Source organism: Pholcus phalangioides, unplaced genomic scaffold (genome assembly GCF_987345545.1).
Source record: "Pholcus phalangioides strain wild (caught in Gottingen) unplaced genomic scaffold, Ppha-v1.0 ptg000011l_1, whole genome shotgun sequence".
NCBI lineage: Eukaryota > Metazoa > Arthropoda > Arachnida > Araneae > Pholcidae > Pholcus > Pholcus phalangioides.
This window is the reverse complement of record NW_028301604.1, coordinates 50,583,475-50,605,266: the sequence shown is the minus strand read 5'-3', so window position 1 is coordinate 50,605,266 and position 21,792 is coordinate 50,583,475. Positions and strand designations below refer to the sequence as shown.

The window sequence follows — 21,792 nt, the reverse complement described above, 5'->3', positions numbered from 1 at the left end:
GTCAGGAAGTACCTTGAGAGTGAAGACATGCCATTCAAAGTTCTTTTGATACTGAATAAAACTCTTGGACATTCAGATGTCAAGGAGTTCAAAGCTGATGGTGTGGAAGTCTGTTATATGTCTCCTGATACAACATCTATCATTCAGCCCCCCTGATCCGGGGGCAATGCGAGCATTCAAGGCTCACTATATATGTCACTTAATGAAGATGATTTTGCATGCAATAGAAGATGCAAATGCAGAAAATATCTTGAAAGTATGGAAGAATTACACTATGGCTAATGCCATTACTGTCATCACTATATCCATGGCAGCTCTTAAGAGAGAAACAGTCAACTTGGGTTGCGCTCCAGGACAACCATTTTTACAGAGCCAACTGAAGAAATTATAAAATACATTGTCACCAGGGTTGGCAAGTTTTTGACGGTTTAAACCGCGGTTTAAACTGTCACGTCAAAAACCTCAAATATTGCTTTTTGATATAAAAATTCCCATTGGAAATGCACATGTTAATTGCATGTAATGTTTAAAGTGACTATGTTATACAAAGAATAAATATTTAATATGATTCTAAAATAATTGTCTACTCTCTACAAAATTATTTTGCACAATATATATATATATATATATTTTTTTTTTTATAAAATATACAATTTGAATAAAGCATAGCATAAACACGAAAGGGAAAACTATGGAATGATTTGACATTCTCTGATTCAAAATGATTCTTCACCTTCCAAAATTTCAACTGCTTATATATGTGTGCATTGATATAAACCATCTGCTATACTCATTTTACAGCAGATAAGAGTTTAAAAAAAGGTTTATTACATCATATATGTATGGTGATTTCTGTTATTAAATTATCTGGATAACCACTGATACTTAAAATGATACTCTTGCTGTGCATAACATTGAAATATATCTAGCGATCAAAATACTAAATTGTAGGACTAAAATGTCATTTAATTTGGCAATGCTAGTTTGTATATGTCAAACTTGGTTTATTCTTACTTTTGCACTATGATATGGTGCATTTACTAGCATTTATAATGTAATTGTTTTCCAATTGAAGCTGTATTCAAACGTGCAAAACAAATACTTTGGGTATCAAGTCTTGTCAGCTCTGCTTTGAAAATACTCTTTAAAGCTCTGTGAATTTATACACCCTGATCTAAGAAATTTTTAGGTGAAAATAAATGAGTTTAATTAGTGCATGAGAATTTTTATATGGAATAAAATTTTGGGCAGATCACAAAATTTTCAATATCAAAATTGGTATTTTTCCTCGGTAATTATAATTCTGAATATAAAACCCTTTAATCTAATTAAAAGTAAGTGTTTTGTTATTTAACATATCTATCAAGTTAACAAAAACTATTTGACATCATTGACAGTAAGATTTTGATAGTTTTAATACCGAGTTAGTTTCTGGGGTCAAAAACCTAACCCAGATGCCCTATTATACATATTTTGAATAAGCGATTCTATTCCACTTAGAAAAATGGAAAACACGGGTAATGAGTAGCTTAGATAAATAAACCATAAAATTATATTTTATGTGTTCTAGACTCTTATGTTCAAAAATTCAAAATTGCAAATTATAATTAATATTTTGTTTTAATTATTGTAATAAATTAATGTTTAAAAATAAAACGTAATATGCCGAAAAGTAAGTTTTTCATCATGTTGTACACCTATTGTGTTCAAAACATTATCAAAAGGCATTCATTTAGGTTTTTTAGGTTTAAATCAGTTTAAACCAGTTTTTGAAGCTTGTCATGTCAAAAATCCAACCCTGATTGTCATGTTAGCAAAACAGGTGGGTGGAGAAGGGTTTAATGACATGGATATAGACGAGAAGTCGAACAGCTAATTAATAGCAATTCAGAGCCATTGACCGAGGAGGAATTAATGCAGCTGATTGCTCATGAAACAAGTGGTACCAGACAAAGATCAAACTAAAGAAGTAGAAGACAAGTTCACCATCAGTAACATAGCAGGAGAGCTTCACGAGTTCAAATCAGCAATAGATTATTTTCATGATATAGATCCCTCTATGGTACATTCTTCACATGTAGAAAAATTGGTAGAGGAAGTCTTGTCAACATACTTGATGATATGAAGAAGAAACAGCAAACAGAAATCACAGCGTTCTTTCAGAAAACATCAACAATCAATTGCTGTACCCTCTTTTACATTTCCTTATACTTTTGCGTAACCCTGCTCTTCTCATGATGTTCAATAAACGAGATAAACAAAAAAAAATTATGGTTTCGGTTATTTGCAAATTTCCCGTATTTTCCCCACCCCCAGAACGTAACCCCTACAAATACGGGGGGGGGATGATAATTTAGAGTGATATTGGATGGTTTAGAATTATATATGCACGTGACAGTGTACGCGCTTTTGGTCAGGGAACCATGCATTACATCACTGAAAATTTTGCTGCGACATTCAACAATGCATATACTTAATTGTACTTGAATCCAACATCCGCAGTTGGAGCAATGGTTAAGGCACAGGACGCATGTACCGAAGGTTGTATGTTCGATTCCCTCCTAGTCCTATCCAAAAAAAATTTTCCTCCCTTTCATCTTTGCTATACTTTATTGATGGGGGTGCTGTAGCCCGGTCGATAAGATGCTCACCTAAAGTACACAATGATGAAAAAACTATGATTAAAAATTTTTCCAAGCATTTCGATTGGCTGTTATATCTGATGTCTTCCAGCAGCTTTGGTCTTATTAAAATTAAATAGGGAACACCTGTCGATCATACACAAGTTGTATTATAATTCCTAAAATACTTTTACATTTCAGTTAAACGCAACATATTACTCCTTATCATTATATATTGCCAAGTAATTAGATAAATGTGCTGAACATATGAAACTAATTATTTTCTACAAACATGTATTAATTATACTTTAAATTTTATATTTTTTACACTCAGATTAACATTTTGAGCAGTAATTGAAATAATTTGTTTTAATATGTGTGCTTTATTGAAAAATTAAATATTGCACATCTCTGTAAGATATTTATAATTAAATGTTAAAAAAATATTGTTTTTAAAACATATTTGATATTATTTCACAACCAATGAGATGAAATAACAAGCATTATTTATGTAAGCTTAAACTGAATGGTAATTAATGCACATTTTCAGTTTCTGTTCATTTTTCCACTGTCCCGGAAGAAACCCAACCCTGGCACACACATCATGAGTGGTCTGCTAAGTGAAAAATCACTTCTGGGGAAGAGGAGTGCAAAAAGCCATGAAAAACAATTAAACTGTAGTCAAGCCTTATGAAGCCACCACTTTTGATTCTATGGCTTTATTGATAAACAAGTATGGAGGTTAAAAGAGGCATTCCTTTTTAAATTACATTTTCAGAAAAAATTTTGTAAAAGATATTTGCTACTATGAAAGTATATTATACTGAATAGTTTTTGCTAAGATTCAAATAGCAACATTGATTATGAAATAATTAAAACAAAATAGCCTCACATAAGTGTGCATGTTTTTTTTAGTATATTTATACAAAACTAAGACACTTTCAAGTTTCAGACTGACTGGTCCCAAAGCAGAATATGCCAAAATCTGTGACGTACATTGCAGAACAATCTCTAATAATTTTAAGAAAAGTGTAGTGAAGAAACACTATTATGGGAATGTTTACTGTCAAAACATTTTCAGTCAGCCGAGGGTTCGTTGCAGAACAATTAAAAAAATATTACTTTGGGGCTAACTGGTAACGTTTTTCGCTACTGGTCCCATAGACCAGTACAATTTTTTTCTTGGTGGTCCGATTGTTTAAAACTAACCACCAATGATTTCAAACCCTGTATGTAGTGTTGCATTGTCCTATTGGAATTGTCCAAGTCCACTGGAATGCATACAGGACATGAATAGATGTAAGTCATTGTAATGGAATTAAAGGATGTTTATATACGAACTGGTAACCATTTAGAGTCGACTGTAGCCGTATTCATTATATCATGCAAACTACACATGTTCCATACCATGACAGAGCTTCTACCAGCTCCAAGTCCCCTGTTGATATGCTGGGTCCATGGTTTTTTTATGGGGGGTTTTCTCCATACCTGTACATATACATCAGCTCGATATAACTGAAAACTCGACTCATCAGACCAGGTAATGTGTTTCCAGTCATGAACAGTCTAATGGCATGCTAGCAAGTCCAGGGAAGGTGCATAGTTTTGTGCCTTGCAGTCATCAAAGGTACTCGACTGGGCTTCAGCTCCAAAAGCCAATATCAAAGAATTACCATTGTACAGTTGGTATGCTGACACTTGTTGATACCCTAACATTGAAGTCTGTAGCAATTTAAGGCAGTGTTGCACGTCTATCTCGTAGAATGATTATTGTCAGCTGTCCTGTTCCTTCGGGGTCTTTTGCCACCCACACTTTTGTTGGAGAATGTAACAGCTTCGGTAGCTACCTGTTGTCTTATATAGGCACTGCTGACCGCATCGAGTTACGTTGATTGGTAGCATTTCTCCTTTATCTGCAAATGCATGTCTGTACCAGTTTTTCTGGAACTTCAGTGTATATAGATGTGTCAGGTTCTGATTGGTTGCCTTTAATGCCTAATGGTGATTGGTTATTAGGGTCATTTCCACTCGCTCACATAAATCTATAGCTATGCTTGATCTCTTGTCTATGATGGTGGGCATGGTAGTGAACTTCTGACGAGATGACCTTGATATTTCCAAATTTTATTTCGTTCCCAGTTTCTAGCACATAATCTGTAATGGTTGAACTTTACCACTCCATCAGAAACGTCAACATCTCTGATGTTCTTAGATTCTCTTGTATCTTCTTAGATTTGTATATTGGGCTATACAATTTTCATGTTCTCCTCTTATTCCAGTTTAATTTTCTTGACCACCCATTTCCCAAACTTGTTGCCCTAGAGTATAGCAGCTTAGCCCAGGGCCAGATTAACCATTAAGCAAAATAAGCACTTGCTTAGGGCATTAAGAGGAAAGGGGCACTACAAAAAGTTGCTAAAATTTTTCTTTTTATGTGCAATTTTTCTCCAGCATCAAGCATCCGACAGAAAAACCTAAAATTTTTGATTGATTGTATAGTTGAAGATATTCATCTGGATGGCAGAAAAACAGATAATATTGTAAACTAGAGATCACATGTTAATGCTGAGTTTTTGGAATGAGAGATTTTGTGCAATTTCTATAAAGTTAGCTTGAGCTATTTTAACAGCATCATGGGGGCCCTTTGACAAACCAATTTTTTCAGAGGGGCTCCCTCTACCAGTTAAAAATTACTGCCTACCAATTTGTATACAAACTCTTGCAATTTGTAAACAGATCTACTTGTCACGAGGTCCTCAGGTTGTGGCCAGGTTGCATAATTACAATCCCTACTTTCTTAGTGACACAAGAGGCATTAGCACGCCGGTGGTTGGTTACTACGAGCAAGAAAGATAACAAAACGTCATGAGGAGTCTTTGGCAAAACTGAATTTCTCAAAGTTCATTAATGAAAAATTAAAGCATCTTTTGGTGAATCAGTAAATGATAGCAGGGCCCAGCTTCACGAGCCATTATTATTGTCATCTTTATGCACCTGAACTACATTTGATTAAGTCAGAAAAAAAATGGAAGTATTTTGTACTAAATCAATAATAGCAAATATCATAGCAAAGATGAAAGGTAGGAAATTTTTTTTTTTGGATAGGACTATATATATAGGAGGGAATCGAACACACAACCTTTGGTGCACGTCCTGAGCCTTAACCATTGCTCCAACAGCGGATGTTGGATTCAAATGCAATTAAGTATTTGTGTTGTTGAACATTGCCAAAAATTTTCAAATTTTTTATTTTTGATGTAATGGTTCTTCGTTTTTTTCGGCCAATTACGATGCACTAAATTTCTATAATCTAGCTACTTTACCAAACACCAACTCTGGCTATATCACAATTTACTGCCATTAATGAGATGGGTTGGAAATGAAGGTGCTGTCTATTGGTGGTCGCCTCAAGTTCGTTAAGAAAAATATCCTATCTGTTCTCCCTCGGGTTCAAACACGGGACTGTGACAGCGACCTTCACAGTTATAGACGAGCATCTTAAACCCCCCCCCCCCCCCGCCACTCGGGCGCAACTCTCTCTATAATGTAGCTAGGAATGCAGGGTTTGTTTATAAGTAGAGCCCGGATTGTATGCAAATGCATATGTGCATATGCATTTGCATATTTTGGCCTTTTTTAGCATTAATGCATATAAATGCATAAAATCAAAGAATTTCCAGTATAAGTGCATATTTTTGAAGGTTTACTTAAGCTCACTAAATTTTTTTTTTATAATTTTCCAAATAAATATTGTTCATAATATTTTCATAACGATTTTTTTCCCCCGTATGTGAAATTTAGTGAATTAATACATATTTATAAAGTTTTTTTTTTTTTTATAACGGGATCCTCGCATATTCCCAAGGGATCAGCATGATCCGTCCAGGGAATAAGAATAAGATCCATAAGAGTACTAACTGTTTTATTATAAGGCTATTTCTAGAGATGTGTCAAAATGTTAATTTTGTTTTTAGAAATAGTGTCGAAATTCTTTTATTACTGCTATTTTCGTTATTGAGCAGCTACAACAAACTGAAAACTAAAAAAATGCCTGAATAAAAAATATGTAGAAGTTATTTGCATATGCTGTATACATATATATGAGGGGATATTTTTTGGTAAAAATGACTACATATGCACTAATAGAAAACATGTATTTTAAAAACACATTCGCTTTTTTTTGCATGGTGTATTTTTTAATGCATATTTTCTCTTTTTTAATGCATATTTTCTCTTTTTTTATATATATTTCGGAATTTTTTACTTTTTCAAGATTTCTGTTGCATATTCTGGGGTGTTTAATGCATATTTTGGAATTTTCAGTGCACATTTTGCATTTATAAGTGCTTATTTTTGCATTTATAAGTGCATATTTTTGCATTTTTAAGTGCATATTTTTACATTTTTAAGTGCATATTTGCATATTTTTACATTTTTAAGTGCATATTTGCATATTTTTACATTTTTAAGTGCACATTTGCATATTTTTAGAGCATATTTTGCCACTTTTTCAGTGCATATAATCCGGGCTCTATGTATAAGCATCTGGGTGAGACCCATGCGTTAATAAAACAAATCATTATCATTCCCAATCAATATGATAAATGCTAAATGATTACAAAAATTACAAATTTAAGAGTAAGCTAAGTTCTACATAATGAGGACATGAACTTAAATGCTCAAATCTTTGAGTCATTAGTGGATCGACTGCATGGTTTCGGGGGTTTTATCTTATAAATTATTACTACCTGTGCGAGACAGTTTGATACCAGACAGCCTCTCTGGTGTATAAGTAAAATAACCCTAAAAACTTGCTGCTGTGTTCCCAGACAGATGAAATGCATCAAAAATTGTCGTCTGGCAGTCCAGTGGTTAGGGAGGTAACCTCTGATTGGGCAAGTCTGTGTTTGAATCCCGGTTCTAACAAATTTCCTGGACAGATCTGACGGATCTCTTGGGAGTGCATGAGGATCATGTTTAAAAAGAAAAATCATGGGTTTCTGCAGATCAGTCAGTCCAGTATGCTTATACATTTAGTTTGAAATTTTGCATAACATTCGAAAAAAACTTTTTTGCGTCTGCATAGGCTACATAGCCTAGAGCAGTGTTTCCCAAAGTGGGCGATGGGACTATTAAAGGGGGGGGGATACCAGCTACAGACAGGATTCGGGGCTAAGAATCGACATAAGGGGGCGATGGGAGGACGAGAGGAAAAAATAAGTTTTCGAAAACTGGGACCCCTTTCGCAAGAAAGCCTTCGTAAATATCTGTGCCTATGGGCGAAAAAAAACAACTAAATATTTGCACACACATTAGTTGTACTTGTTTCATCTGTTAAGGAAGCAGAGTTAGTGTTTTCCCCCCTTGAATATGTGCTGTTCATTCCAGATGTATTGTAACTGTAATTGATTGATAAGTTTTCTGTCGCAGAGTTCAACACCATCTGGGAATGACCGGTTTTGCTAATGACTGTTCATTATTGGAGCTGGTATCAGTGTTTTGATTTCAGGGTCCCTAGACGATTCTCGTCATTTTTTTTTTCACATAAATTCAATACAGATGTGGTCCACCAAAGAGCCTAGCCTCTGGACCCTGCGGCAGCATGCGGAACATGATTTTAGCATCACTTTTCATTCACCTATGGCTATGGTCTTTTTGTATGCTGGTTTTTTTTTATAAAAGAACCGCTTAGGAACAGACGCAACCATCAATGGTCAACAGCTCGTCACGGCACCTCTAGGAACCCCGACACTCACTTTGAGGAACTGTTGTAATAGAAATTTTTTTGTAATGTATTCGTTCAAGTTCATAAATTACTTAAATCCAAAGATAACGTGTGTGGAAGTACCGAAATATGAATTACAGATGAGCGGTCTTGAATTTTCATGCAAAAAAAAAAATTCACATATCTAAAGTGTTTGTTACACAACAGATGGACCTCCATTTCATGGTTCAAACATGCATATCAGCTTCAGCCACCTCGTTGGGCAATTTGTCTCTTGTGACATTTGTGTTTGTATTTGCAATTTCGATGGTGTCCGAAAAGAAATGAATGTAATGCAAAAGATTATGTTTGTTGAATCCACACCGTAAGTACAATAATGTATTTTTTTCATCCAAATTTTGATGTTACTAAATACTCTTATATTGACCAGTTTTCATTACTTGAGTAAGGCACTTGGGCAGTACTATCTATCAGAGGCGCTGACATGAAAAAAATATTGGAGGGGGAAGGCATAAAGTTGCTTGTCGTCCCGTATACACGAGACTTAAGCGTATATGCAGGACAGAGAGGACGTACATTGCATTTTATTTTTAGAAATTAATTGCGGTACACTACCCCCTTAAAAAAATTATTGGGGGAGAGGAGCTCAAAGGTCCTCAGCTCCTAGGTTTTGGTGCCCATGCTATCTATTAATGCTTATCAAGAGCGCTATCTGTAACCGTACTGATTATGACAATAAGGATAAAAAGGAAATTTTGGTACTATGTTTTTCCTTGAAAGAAAGCGATGCATTTTCATACGACCTTTCAAGAGTGATTCTACTCAATTCGAAATCTACTCATTCTTAAGCATCATATAAGTAGTATATTAATAGTACGGTCGAATTACCTTTTAAGCAATGTAGAATGCAAAAAACCAATGATATTCGTTAAAAATACACTGAAATAAACGCCAATGAATTCCCAAGTATTTTTAGTGAACATTGTTGTTGATGTTTTTTTGCGTTCTATATTAATAGTATTTATTATTCAATGATATAATTATATTATCAATCATATCTCTCTGAAAAGATTTTTTATTGCATTTTTACGTTTAATTAGTGTGGTTTCATGCGAATTTTTTTCCTTTTAATATGTTTGAGCTGAAAGGGTTGAAGTTCATTACAATCTTAACGAGATTTCAGATATGTTCATAAAACAATGGTAAATATTTAGAATAATTATGTCATTCGGAATTATATGTATACGAAAACAAAGAGAGAGAGAGAGTCAATTGCAATCTCCCCGATGCTTGCCAGTTTTAATCAAGAAAGAAGTGAGATACCTGTGCTTGAAATAATGTAAAATTACATTTTCTTAAAATATGGACCTATATAATATCGCAGTAACTCTGGCAATTTGAAAAATAAATGGCAGCTAGCTGGAGCCCGACTTAGACAAGAAGAGGTCGTGGGCAAAGCAGGAATTAGGGCCTCTGTGACTTGAGTCCAAATATTTTGTTTACCCAGCCAATATAACGCTGGGATAATGTTTTGTATAGGAAATTATTTAAATAAAATGTCAGACGTCTTTTTTTTTATTCGTTCATTATCTTCTTTGGCGAGAAACTCCATTTTCTCCTAACACCCGAAATAACATGACGGAAAATAAGGTAATATAACAAAAAAATACTTGCGTTCGAGTTCGTTTCAGAATTTACTTGGATGACAAACCAAAAACACCAGCGAGTCTCATGAGCGGCTTGATCGATAATTTCAAAAACGAATTTATTTTAACGATTAAATTTTGAATTTTTTTACAAACTTTATTGTTGAAAATTTTGAGTTCAAATCATTTATTAGTGTTATTGCTAATCGAAATGAATAATTATGTATCACATTTTATTAAATGACCAATTTTGCTTATATGAGCAAAGTAGGGCGTGGGCAGAATGCCCACTTGATTCTGACCACAGTTTCTGACTTGAATTGATGTAATTTTTCCGACGTGTTTATAATTTGGTAATTAACCCAAGTGGGATCCCCGTTCTGCGTTAATAGTGGTTGTATTCATCCTTTGAAGACGGCACCCATAGTGTAATGAAATGCTTTGGAGAAAATTCATAGCGTTTCCCTCCTTATTTGCCTTTATCGTTGGTTCTTTCTTTAATTTACGAGGGAAAGGATTATTACAATTCTAAATTGTAAACGTATTTAATTGCAAATGTACAAAATTATTAAAAATCCAATCGACAATTGAAAGACAAAACTAGAATAATTTTTTGGCAGTATTCTAGTGTTTAAAATAAAAACAACGAAACAGCTGGGACTCGTGTTCCACCTCTGATCACTTCGAAGGGGAAAAGTCATAAAGCAGTAGATTGTCAGGTAAATTTGGTTGCCGACCCATGCTTCAGAGTGTGTGAACACGATTGCGTATTTAGTGCGTTACAACAACACTAATTCTAATTGGATAGCCATGTGCACATATTTCTAAGACGGTCACTGTAAAATCGAAACCACCGAGTAGTTTGCATCAATTACATTTAAAATATATATATATATATAGTAGGGTAAAATACAAGAAAAATGAAGATAAAAAAGATAGAAAAGAGGGATTTTTTTTTCATAATCCTTGTAAAATATTCACTGTAATTATTTTTCCTGTAACTTTGTGTATATATATAAACTGAAGAGCCAAAAAAACTGGTACAGGCATGCATATGCAAATAAAGAGATATGGAACCAATCAGAGTACGGCGCTGTGGTCGGCAACGTCTATATAACACAACAAGTGTCTGGCATAGTTGTTAGATTGGTTACTGCTGCTACAATGGCAGGTTATCAAGATTTAAGTGAGTTTGAACGTGGTGTTATAGTCGGCACACGAGAGATGGGACATAGCATTTCTGAGGTAGCGATGAAATTTAGATTTTCACGTACGACCATTTCATGAGTGTACCGTGAATATCGGGAATCCGGTAAAAAATTAAATCTACAACATCACTGCGGCCGGAAAAAGATCATGCAAGAACGAGACCAACGACGACGACTGACGAGAATCATTAAATGTGACAGACGTGCAACCCTTCCGCAAATTGCTGCAGATTTCAATGCTGGGCCATCAACAAGTGTCAGCGTGCGAACCATTCAACGAAGCATCATCGATATGGGCTTTAGAAGCCGAAGGCCCACTCGTGTACCCTTGATGACTGCACTACACGTAGACATTGGACTGTTGAGGACTGGAAACACGTTGCCTGGTCTGACGAGTCTCGGTTCCAATTGCTTCGAGCTGATGGACGTGTACGGGTATGGAGACAACCTCATGAATCCATGGACCCTACATGTCAACAGGGGACTGTTCAAGCTGGTGGAGGCTCTGTGATGGTATGGGGCGTGATATGGTACCCCTATACGTCTAGATACGACTCTGACAAGTGACAGGTACGTAAGCATTCTGTCTGATCACCTGCACCCATTCATGTCCATTGTGCATTCCGACGGACTTGGACAATTTCAGTAGGACAATGCGACACCCCACATGTCCAGATTTGCTACAAAGTGGCTCCAGGAACACTCTTCTGACTTTAGACACTTCCGCTGGCCACCTAAATCCCCAGACATGAACATTATTGAACATATCTGGGATGCCTTGCAACGTGCTGTTCAGAAGAGATCTCCACCCCCCTCTTACTCCTACAGATTTATGGACAGCCCTGCAGGATTCATGGTGTCAATTACCTCCAGCACTACTTCAGACATTAGTCGAGTCCATGCCACGTCATGTTCCGGCACTTCTGCGTGCTCGCGGGGGCCTTACACGATATCAGGCAGGTTTTTTTGGCTCTTCAGTGTGTGTGTGTATATATATATATTTTTTTTTTTTTCTCTCATGCTTCTTTGAGCTTGTATATTTTCTAATATTGTATTTTTTACATTTTTTCATAGTCTTTTTTCGTCCAGCATATTTTTGAGAAGCCAGGCGTCTGGGAACAAGTGTTGGCATTTTTAATACAATCAGGCATAGCCACCCCTCAGAAACACCTACACTTTTCGAACCATGCATGGGGTTTCCCCTGATGAAGACCCACTGCATAGGTTCTATTTCACTCATAAAATTAAATTTTTTTTCCTTTTTCTTAAAATAATTCTTTTTTGTATATATATATATATATATATATATATACCCTGCTTAATTATGAATATATATATTTCTAATTGAGCCGGGTGCAAGTGGCTTTGTTCGAACTTGAGTAATAAGGATTGGCCGATTTTTATCATCAATGAAGGTTTATGCATTCACAGGAACTTATTTCATCAAAACCTTATTTTGTGCTCCATGTCAAAGTAGAACACTCAACTCTCACATGCGTTGGTGCGAATAATTTTGTAGAAAATAAAATTTCTGCATACTAGATTTCATAGGAGTACGTAACACATGTTAAATGTAGTTTAAATTGTTTCAGGAATGTGTAAGGTGCAGTTGACAATAGGGAGAGGGGGCGTGGAGGGAGATTAAAATAATATTTTTTTTATGTAACGTTATCATCACGTATTTCCAAGAGATCCGTACAATCTGCAATGAAATAAATAATCTGTACATAATGAAAAAATAACAATTTTCAATCTCCAACAATAACAATTATCACATTTACAAGAAAAATTGACAGCTGATGTTCAAATTTGAAGATGTCTATTAATTTTTCTGGCTGCAAAAGCAAATATTGCACCTGGAATTTATGGGGATATACAGTGGAACCTCCCATAATGACACTCCCCGTTTTTAGCGGACACCTCCAGTTGCCAAACTTTTTTTGAATTACGTCAACAGGACTCCGGATATGAGGCATTATTTTACTATCCATTAACGGACACACTTCATTAGTGGCGGAAATTTTCGGTCCCGTGAGTCAGTGTCGTCTTAACGCATGGGCTCCTGAAGAAAAGTGGGGCCTCAGAAAAACGAGAAGTAGTTGAATTTTTTGAGAAGTTTCCAGGTAGGGCCTCAGAAAAATCACTTGGCGGGGGGATCCATGATGCTCTTAAGATGGCCCTGCTGTGAGTGTCCGTTATTGAGAGGTTCTAATGTATCTGAACATTTTTCATGTGCGAGACGTTTTAATGCAGTCACAAATCTTTCGACAAAAATCGAAATCACCTAGAGATATTCAATTGTGAGGATTTGAGAGAGAAGAATGCTGCTTAGTAAAACTAAGCGACAATCATCACACTTAGAAAACATCTATTAATAATAAAATTATTTTTATTAAAACTAAGTAACAATTGTATAGTTTTGCATTTGTATTTTTTAATAATTTTAACATTAATGGATATTTTTTGTGATGCAAATATTACTTTGACCACAATAAATGCAACTAAATACATGTTTTGTGCTATGTGCATATGTTTATAATTTTATAATTCACAAATTTAATTTTTTTGTTTTGCAATGAAGTTTACTATAACTTTTTTAATTGTAATTATTTTAGAATTTTTAATTGTAATTATTTTAGAATTTTTAATTGTAATTATTTTAGAATTTTTAATTGTAATTATTTTAGAATTTTTAATTGTAATTATTTTAGAATTTTTAATTGTAATTATTTTAGAATTTTTAATTGTAATTATTTTAGAATTTTTAATTGTAATTATTTTAGAATTTTTAATTGTAATTATTTTAGAATTTTTAATTGTAATTATTTTAGAATTTTTAATTGTAATTATTTTAGAATTTTTAATTGTAATTATTTTAGAATTTTTAACTCTTTTTATACCAGAAATGTTTCAGGAAAACATTGATGCAAAAAAATAGAAAATTCGTCACTGCATCTTTCAACTTTTTAATGTTTGTTTTAACATCTCTTCCAGGGGGGCGATAAGAAATTTTGTTTTTGAAAAGGGGGGGGGGTGCGATGAGATGAATAAGTTTGGGAAACACTGGCCTAGAGCAACCTTTCTGTGGTTCGATCTAGAACTCCTAGAATATAGATATGAAGACGCTTTAGTTTGATCTACTGTAGAAGTAAAAGAAATGCTAGCAGATTGCAACTTGCAACTCAAAATGCATCTGAAAGAACAGGTACCCAATGATTACGGTTCACCAAAAATAATGTTACATTGTGTTACTTTAGCAACTCATTGGTGCACTATCAACCAAATATGCTGAAAAAGATTTTTTAATCGTAAATTATTTTTGGGATCTATTTCAAAGTTGGGGTGCCTTTTTTTGGACACACCATGGCTGGTTCTCCACTTATAAAAGGTTTTTTTTCTTTCAATCAAGCTGAAAGACGAACATCTCTAGGTTATGAATGGCACCCAGAGTGCTTAAGATGTGAAGAATGTGGAAAAAGACTGAATCCAGGACAGCATGCTGAAGTAACATTTATAATGATTTATTATTCATTCTTATCCTATTTTATGAAAATAAAATAATTGTTATTAGTTGCTATATGAAATAAAGTAAAAATAGAAAACTCTTCATGGTTTAGAATGAAAATTGGTAAAAATTTTCTACTTGTTAACTGAAAAATTTAATTGGTTATTTTTGAGTGTTAAACATTTATAACAAAGTATTGATTAACTATACAGGATGATTCAGAAAAGGTGGGAAAAACTTCAAGAGGTGATAGTACACACCAATGCAAACAATTTTCATCAAAGAATGCATGGTCTAACATGAAACGCAAATGCGCGACACGTTTCGAAATGGCCGCTCCGCAAATGTTAAAACGGCATTCCTGTTGAAATTTATCAGGAGAAAACAAACACCATGCATGCGAATGTAACCTGGGGAAGAAGAAGAAACTGTATGAAAATCTGCATCACAGTGAATAAAAGGTGCAGATGCCAGCCCTGTGAAGTTATTCCAGCGTGCAACTGTTCTAACAGTTGTAACATATGGGATAATGGTGCACTTTAGTAATACTTAAAAAGCAGACATGCATTTCCATTCCACCGTACATTTGTGCTGCCTCTGTGGTACTTCCGTTTGCAGCTCTATAAATGAAATTCATGTCTGCTTTTTCAGTATCACGAAAGTGCATCATTATCCCGTACGTTACAACTGTTAAAACGGTTGCTCACTGGAATAACTTCAGAGGGCTTGCAACATTCCGTTTGCTATTAACTTTACTGGATTACTTTTAATTACTTCCCAACATTAATTCAAACGGATTGCAACAATGAAAGACAAGGTTTTATCTACTTAAATCATTTATTAACAATACGTTAAAATGTTTTTAGAATTAACAAAGTAACAAACAAATTTTTCTTTAAAGCGTTAACATTAGAAAACATCACAATGTTATTGAAACGTTCTCACCCGAGTCGGTCCGACAGGGTTCCCTTCAAAACTTTGTTATCAGAGTTCTCACATCTTCTACAATGGAAGAACATTTCAAGAATCCAGATCACCTCCCGATAGCACAAGTTCAGCAAGAATTTGCACTAGCGAGTCCAGGAAGGGTGCAGATATGTCCCGAAATCCATCAGCAATGTTCTATCCTCAATGAGAGGGTGTCCCCTCATACTTTCACATGCAGGCGACTGGACGATTAGAGAGATGACCAATTGGAGGAGAAGTGGTTCTACTCCGATGGCGTCGCAGTGAGAATCTGGATCATCAACTCATGACAACAGAATGAGAGCAACCCTTCGCACGGAGCGAAGCCGAATGATACACCTCAGCAAGCAACTAAGATGCAATCGAATGCAGGAATCAAATGGTGTTGATACTCAGCATGCTGCTGATATATTGAGAAACTCTTTGTTGCCCACAACGAATGAATAAATTCTGAGGCTGCAGAGACCCATGCCACAAATTGCTATGGGTGCTCAAGCACCCCTGGCTTCGGCACCATGGAAGACTGGGTTCTAATTCTCATTTGTGATTGGCTTTAGTAGGTCTCATTTGAATAAACCATTGTGAGCACAAAATGACTGTGGTGCTGCAAAAATGAACAAAAAAATTTTATCCGATAACAAGAAATTTGTTCCGAGTGAAATGATTTTTTCAGTCCCTTTTATTTTCCAGTAACAAGGTTTGACTCTTATAGAGAAATTTGCTTTCTGTTTATGCTGTGAGAGAGCTTCCCATGGATGGAGATACATGGGAGCAATATGAAGGGGTTGCAGCTGCTCCCCCCAGCAGCAAAGATTTGTATAGTTGATAAAATATATATGTGTGTGCATATATATATATATGTATTGACATCATCATGCCCTGCCGAAAGTTTCAAAAGATCAAAATTGATTTCTTTTCAAATTGTTTTTATTTTGCAAATTCACTCGCATTCCCCCTTTCATTAAGACCCTCTATTTTACTAACCCAAACCCCTTAAGGGATCGCTACTCACAGTTTGGGAACCACTGATATAAGAAAAAAGTTCAGCATGGTTCATTTTGTCAAACGAGAAAAGGTCACAGAAACGTCAATGAATTTTTCGTTTGGTATATGGTAGACACCCTGAAATTGATAGTTGTGCAGTCATCCAACATGGTCACCAGTTGCCTCGATGAATTTAGTCAAGTTAATCGGTTAAATAGGAAATCATAGGTCTTTTTTCAAAACCTCATTTATCTTTGTGATTGTGTTTACAATAAACTGTTTTTTAAAAATAGTATATTATCACATTTGGATAATTGGTACCACTGGGATAAAAACAAATTTGTTCGCTAGCAGGGAGTATCCATTAATACAGTGGTTTTCAGCAGGGGTCACTGGGATATTCCAGGGAGCCACGGATGAAAATCTTTGAAAAGAGGAGCCATAGCTGCCAATAAGAGGGGGCATGAAGAAATTTGTGAAAAGGGGGACCAAAAAAATTTAAAGAAAAAAATTCATGGAATATTTTTTTCTCAACTTTTCCCCCATTTAACTTAACATGAGGTAGGGGAGAAAAAAGAAAAGTGTTGCATGTAATATGAATGGCTTTACGATGTATGTTGTAGGGCTGACAGTAGGCCATGACACAAACTAGAAGAGGTTTCAGTATAATTGTAGTAACTGTAATTAGACAGGAAATTGTGTGTGTGTATTGGAAGACTTTTCATACAAAGAGGTTACCATTAAAAAGGCAGACAAAAAGATTTACATTCTTTTGAGCGCAGGTTATAGTGATGGTAATAAATGTAATCTTAGAAGTACAGGGCAAGCAATTACAGACAGATAGCCATCTACTGTAGCTCAGTGATTTCTGTGACATATTTTTTATGACTTTAGAGAGGAAGGCCAATCTATTGCCTCTGCTGAAAAGAAATAGTGTTGCGCTATTACTGCTGGAAAAATAAAAGAAAGGCGGATACACCACCACCTATTTTTTAGGGATATTTGTTAACCTTTCCTCCACTCTGTGCTGAGGCAGGCCAGTATGGTCCTTAAGGCAGAGTCATAAATGCAAATCAACAGAAAAAAATTTAGACCTTTGATTGCTTGGCAGGTTATTTCAACACCAACCATAGGATCTGAGTAATTAAAAGATAAAATTTAACACTTAAAGTATCAGAAATTTTAAGAGTTTCACAAAAACAAGCATATGATGATTTTTTTCATTTGTGTGTGTGTTTATCCAATTAGTCATAAGCTTGTATTACATCATTATGAGGTTTCAAGACAAATATATACATATATATATACAGTGTCACTTTATTGAATCTGACATATTTTTCAATCTAAAAGAAGGTAAGACTTTTTTTTTATTGCTTTTTTCTCAATTTTAATTTAAAATATCAAAATATATACTATAACAGAAATAAAAACTTATTTGGTTACTATAAAAAATTGAAGAAAAAAGAAGTAGCTCACTTGCAATGATAAATTAGTACTATGTGTTTGTTTAGAGCCTGAACAAGTTAGCATGGAATGTGGAGCTCGATATTAATTCATCTCTATACTTATATGTGAAATGCTCTGCTGGGCAAAATACATATATCATTTATTACATATCTGTTGTATGTCAACATTCTAAACATAAACTTCTGACTCTAAAATAGTGATTGACCTTTATCGTAACAATCTTCGTTGCATTATATGTACGTATCATTCAATATTTAAACCACGCTCTGTGTTTGTTTGTTAGTAAACTATTATACTAAATACAGTGTAACTTCATTTGCATGCCATTCAAGAGACCATATCAAAACTTGGCATAAATATGAAAATTGCACAGCTGAAACATCTTTGAAAAAAAATTAACCCCATCCCCATATACAATCGATCTGACTCATAACGTTCCCACTTAGAACATTTTCCTGTGTAGTACGACTTATTTTCATCATCCCAACCTCAACTAATTCTCATTTTGTTTGAAGTGTTTTCCCCCGCTTACAATGGCGGTTTTTTTAAGGGAGAAAAACAGTTATAAGTGTGATCCACTGTATCTCAATAGAAATATCACAAAAATACAATTGTTTTAATTACATGTTAAACTTTGTGATACAATAACCATACATGAGAAAAAATACCTACAAAATTTAATTTTTTTTAATTATATTGCTGTATAACTTAAGAAAGAGTACAACAAAAAACGGCGACTTGACCACAGCAAAAAATTGCTGCCGTAGGGCGTTCCCCATATCGAGGGGTTAGCGCACCAACCTCTCGATGAGTATAAAAAACAAGCCTGCCGTTTGGAATCAGCAATAAATTGTAGGTGCCGGTCTAATTAGCCCTCGTGTGCAGAAAATGATCAAAACGATCAATAACTTAAGAAACTGTTGTAATTGGCAAAAAATTATTTTTTTTTCAATCTCAAGTATTCATATGCTATTAACAGTGAATACAGTAAAAAAATTTAACAGTAAAAATGTGTGACGGTCAAGAGCGGCCGTATTCGTGAATATAGGTGGCGCACCCGAGATTCACTCTCGTGGCAGTCGTGTTCAAGAGTAGTTCAAACAAGGAAGCTGTTGTGATGTCACCCACGCGATGTATGTTTTGTTGTAAGCAGGGTTTTCCCCCACGATGTAAATTTCTAGTCTCTTCTTGAAAATAAATATAGTAGTTTCAACCCTATATACGATGCTACAATTTGACGCCCAACGTGAAATATGACGTTTTTTCAACTCGAGGGGAATCGTCAGCGTTCAGCCTGAACGTACCTACTAATAGGTAAATGAAACTTTTGTCGCAAATGTTCATCCGATGTTCGTTTTCAACCTGAAAAGAATTCATCGCATCAGCTGTTTCAAAATTCGCGAAAGTGTTCATCGGGTGTGAAAATGTTCGTCCGATGTTCGTTTTCAACCTGAAACAAATTCATTGTATCCAGTCTTTTTGAAATTCACGAAAGTGTTTGTTGAGTGAGAAAATGTTTAATGTTCGTTTTTTTTTTTTATATCAATCCGCGATTCTCAAAAGTGTAAATTTTTTTTATTGTTATTGAAACATTGGTTTATATATAGTGTGATATGGCTTATTTAACAAAAGGAAAGAAGCAAGACCTCATCGTTCTAGCTCAAGCATTGGGAGTAGCAGTATCAACAGACATGACAGTCGTTCAGATAAAATCTTCAATAGTCTACCACAACGATTATGATGACTTTATGAAAGAATTCCTGCTAACTCATCGATGAGAGAATTTTGGACTCTAAGCGCCAAGATCAAAGGGAACAAGCCATGCTTCAAGCGGAAAAGGAAATCGAAATCCGAAAGTTGGGAATGCAATTCGAACTTGAAAAACTCAAACTTCAAACCGAAGTTGCTTATAACAGTGCCAGCTCTGTGTCAATGTCACCAGAACTTAGATTTGAACTTCATAAACTGCTCCCGAGTTTCGACCTTCAAAAGGATGGCATATCCTTGTTTCTATCTCTCGCTGAACGGCAACTCAAATTGACAAAGGTCCCTGAAGAATTTTGGGTATCCCACCTCATCACAGTCCTGCAGAGTAGTGTAACATCGCTCATCGCACAGGAACCTGAAGATAAAGCATCTGATTATCAACATGTAAAAGGGGTCCTCCTAAAACGTTTCCGATTATCTGCTGAAAAATTCTGTCAACTATTTGCTACTCACAAGAAATCGAAAGACAGTACACTTGGCGTGATTACAATTTCAAGCTCAGGTCGTTTTTTGAGAACTTGTAAACTGAATCGAACATCACAACTTTCATGGCTTAAAGGACTTGATTATCACCGACCAGATGAAAAAGAAAGTCCCTCCTGAATGCAAAGAGCATCTAATGGATGAGTGGACAGAAGTAATCTCACCCACTGTTCTTGCGGATAAACTGGATGCCTATGACAATATCAGAAGTGTTTTCAACTGAAACAATTTTTCGAATAAACCTGAACAAGTTCATCAAACTGTGCAACCCTAAAAATCTGTACCTTTTCATGACAGATCGTCTATCGTTTGCTATGGATGTCATATGCCAGGGTTCATCAAAGCAAAATGTCCAAATTGCTCTCCAAGGACTGCGACAGCTGTGAAATCTCCAAACAATGCTATTTTGTACAACTGTCAACCCACAGACGCTCAGGTATCGCTACTGCTGATGGAAATTCGAGTATATCAAGATCGTGGTCTCATATGCATCGACACAGGTGAGACACACTCGGTTGCAGGGGAACTCTTATACAAGCTTTTCCTAAGTAAAAATATACCAATGAATAGTGCCACCACGACTGTTTCTCTGGCTGATGGTACCAGGTCTATCTGCAAGGTCTATGAAGTCAACATACCTATTTTGTACTCGTTGGAAATCGAACTATTGATACCACCTTTTTAGTGTTTCCAGAAGCAAAGGGTAACTGATCACTGCTGGGATTAGACTTCCTGACAGCAGCAGGCATCGCTGTGGATCTAAAGAGGAAATGTTGGTTTTTCAGTGACAGTCCTCATCGCCGATTCTCATTCCCACAGCTTCCGATGGTTGAATGCGCTGTACTTAGCACTATGTTAATCAAGGATCAGCATGTCCTCAAACCAGGGGGAGAGCCTACTCCAGTCGTTCAGTATCACATAAAAACAAGTAATAGTTCACCAACACCTGTGTCTCAGTACCGAATGTCTCCAGCGAAAACCAAGAAGGGTCACTAGTCTGACCCACCGGGACTCATGGACATCCAAAGCCAGAGAGAAAAGGGACGCAAAACGGCTGAGGCCATGATAGAAACGACGGCTATGCCCGGAAAACATGATGCAAAGAAACAAAGGGTCGCAGTGAATCCTCCACTCTATGCCAGAAACTCATTTAGATGTCACGTCTGCCAGTTCGTTTTCACCCAGAAGAGCCAGTTTCAGAGACACTTCGATGAGCAACACTCAAGAAGCCATTCTATGTCCACAAATTCATCAATTTCAAACAGCAGCAAGGTCGTGTCCGCCAGTCGCTTGCAGGCTGCCTATGCTTGCTGAATCTGCCAGTCCACATTCAGTCGGAAATTGCAGATGATAAAGCATGTCATGACCCACACGAACGAGGCGTACGCCGAGGAAACGACAACGTCATCGCCAGAATCAC

At 35.7% G+C, this 21,792-nt stretch overlaps 1 protein-coding gene across 2 annotated transcripts in view; it reads left to right on the top strand.

The window, feature by feature from the left end:
* Positions 1–21,792, top strand: part of Rassf (Ras association family member) — a 171,859-nt gene that overhangs the window by 16,328 nt on the left and 133,739 nt on the right. For both annotated transcript variants that reach the window (XR_016193600.1, XM_089239621.1), the window contains exon 2: positions 14,610–14,704. Coding sequence is in view for 1 of the 2 variants with exons in the window: in XM_089239621.1 (XP_089095747.1) it covers positions 14,610–14,704 (95 nt within the window). In the remaining variant the exon portion in view is untranslated. The remainder of the gene's footprint in view (positions 1–14,609; positions 14,705–21,792) is intronic.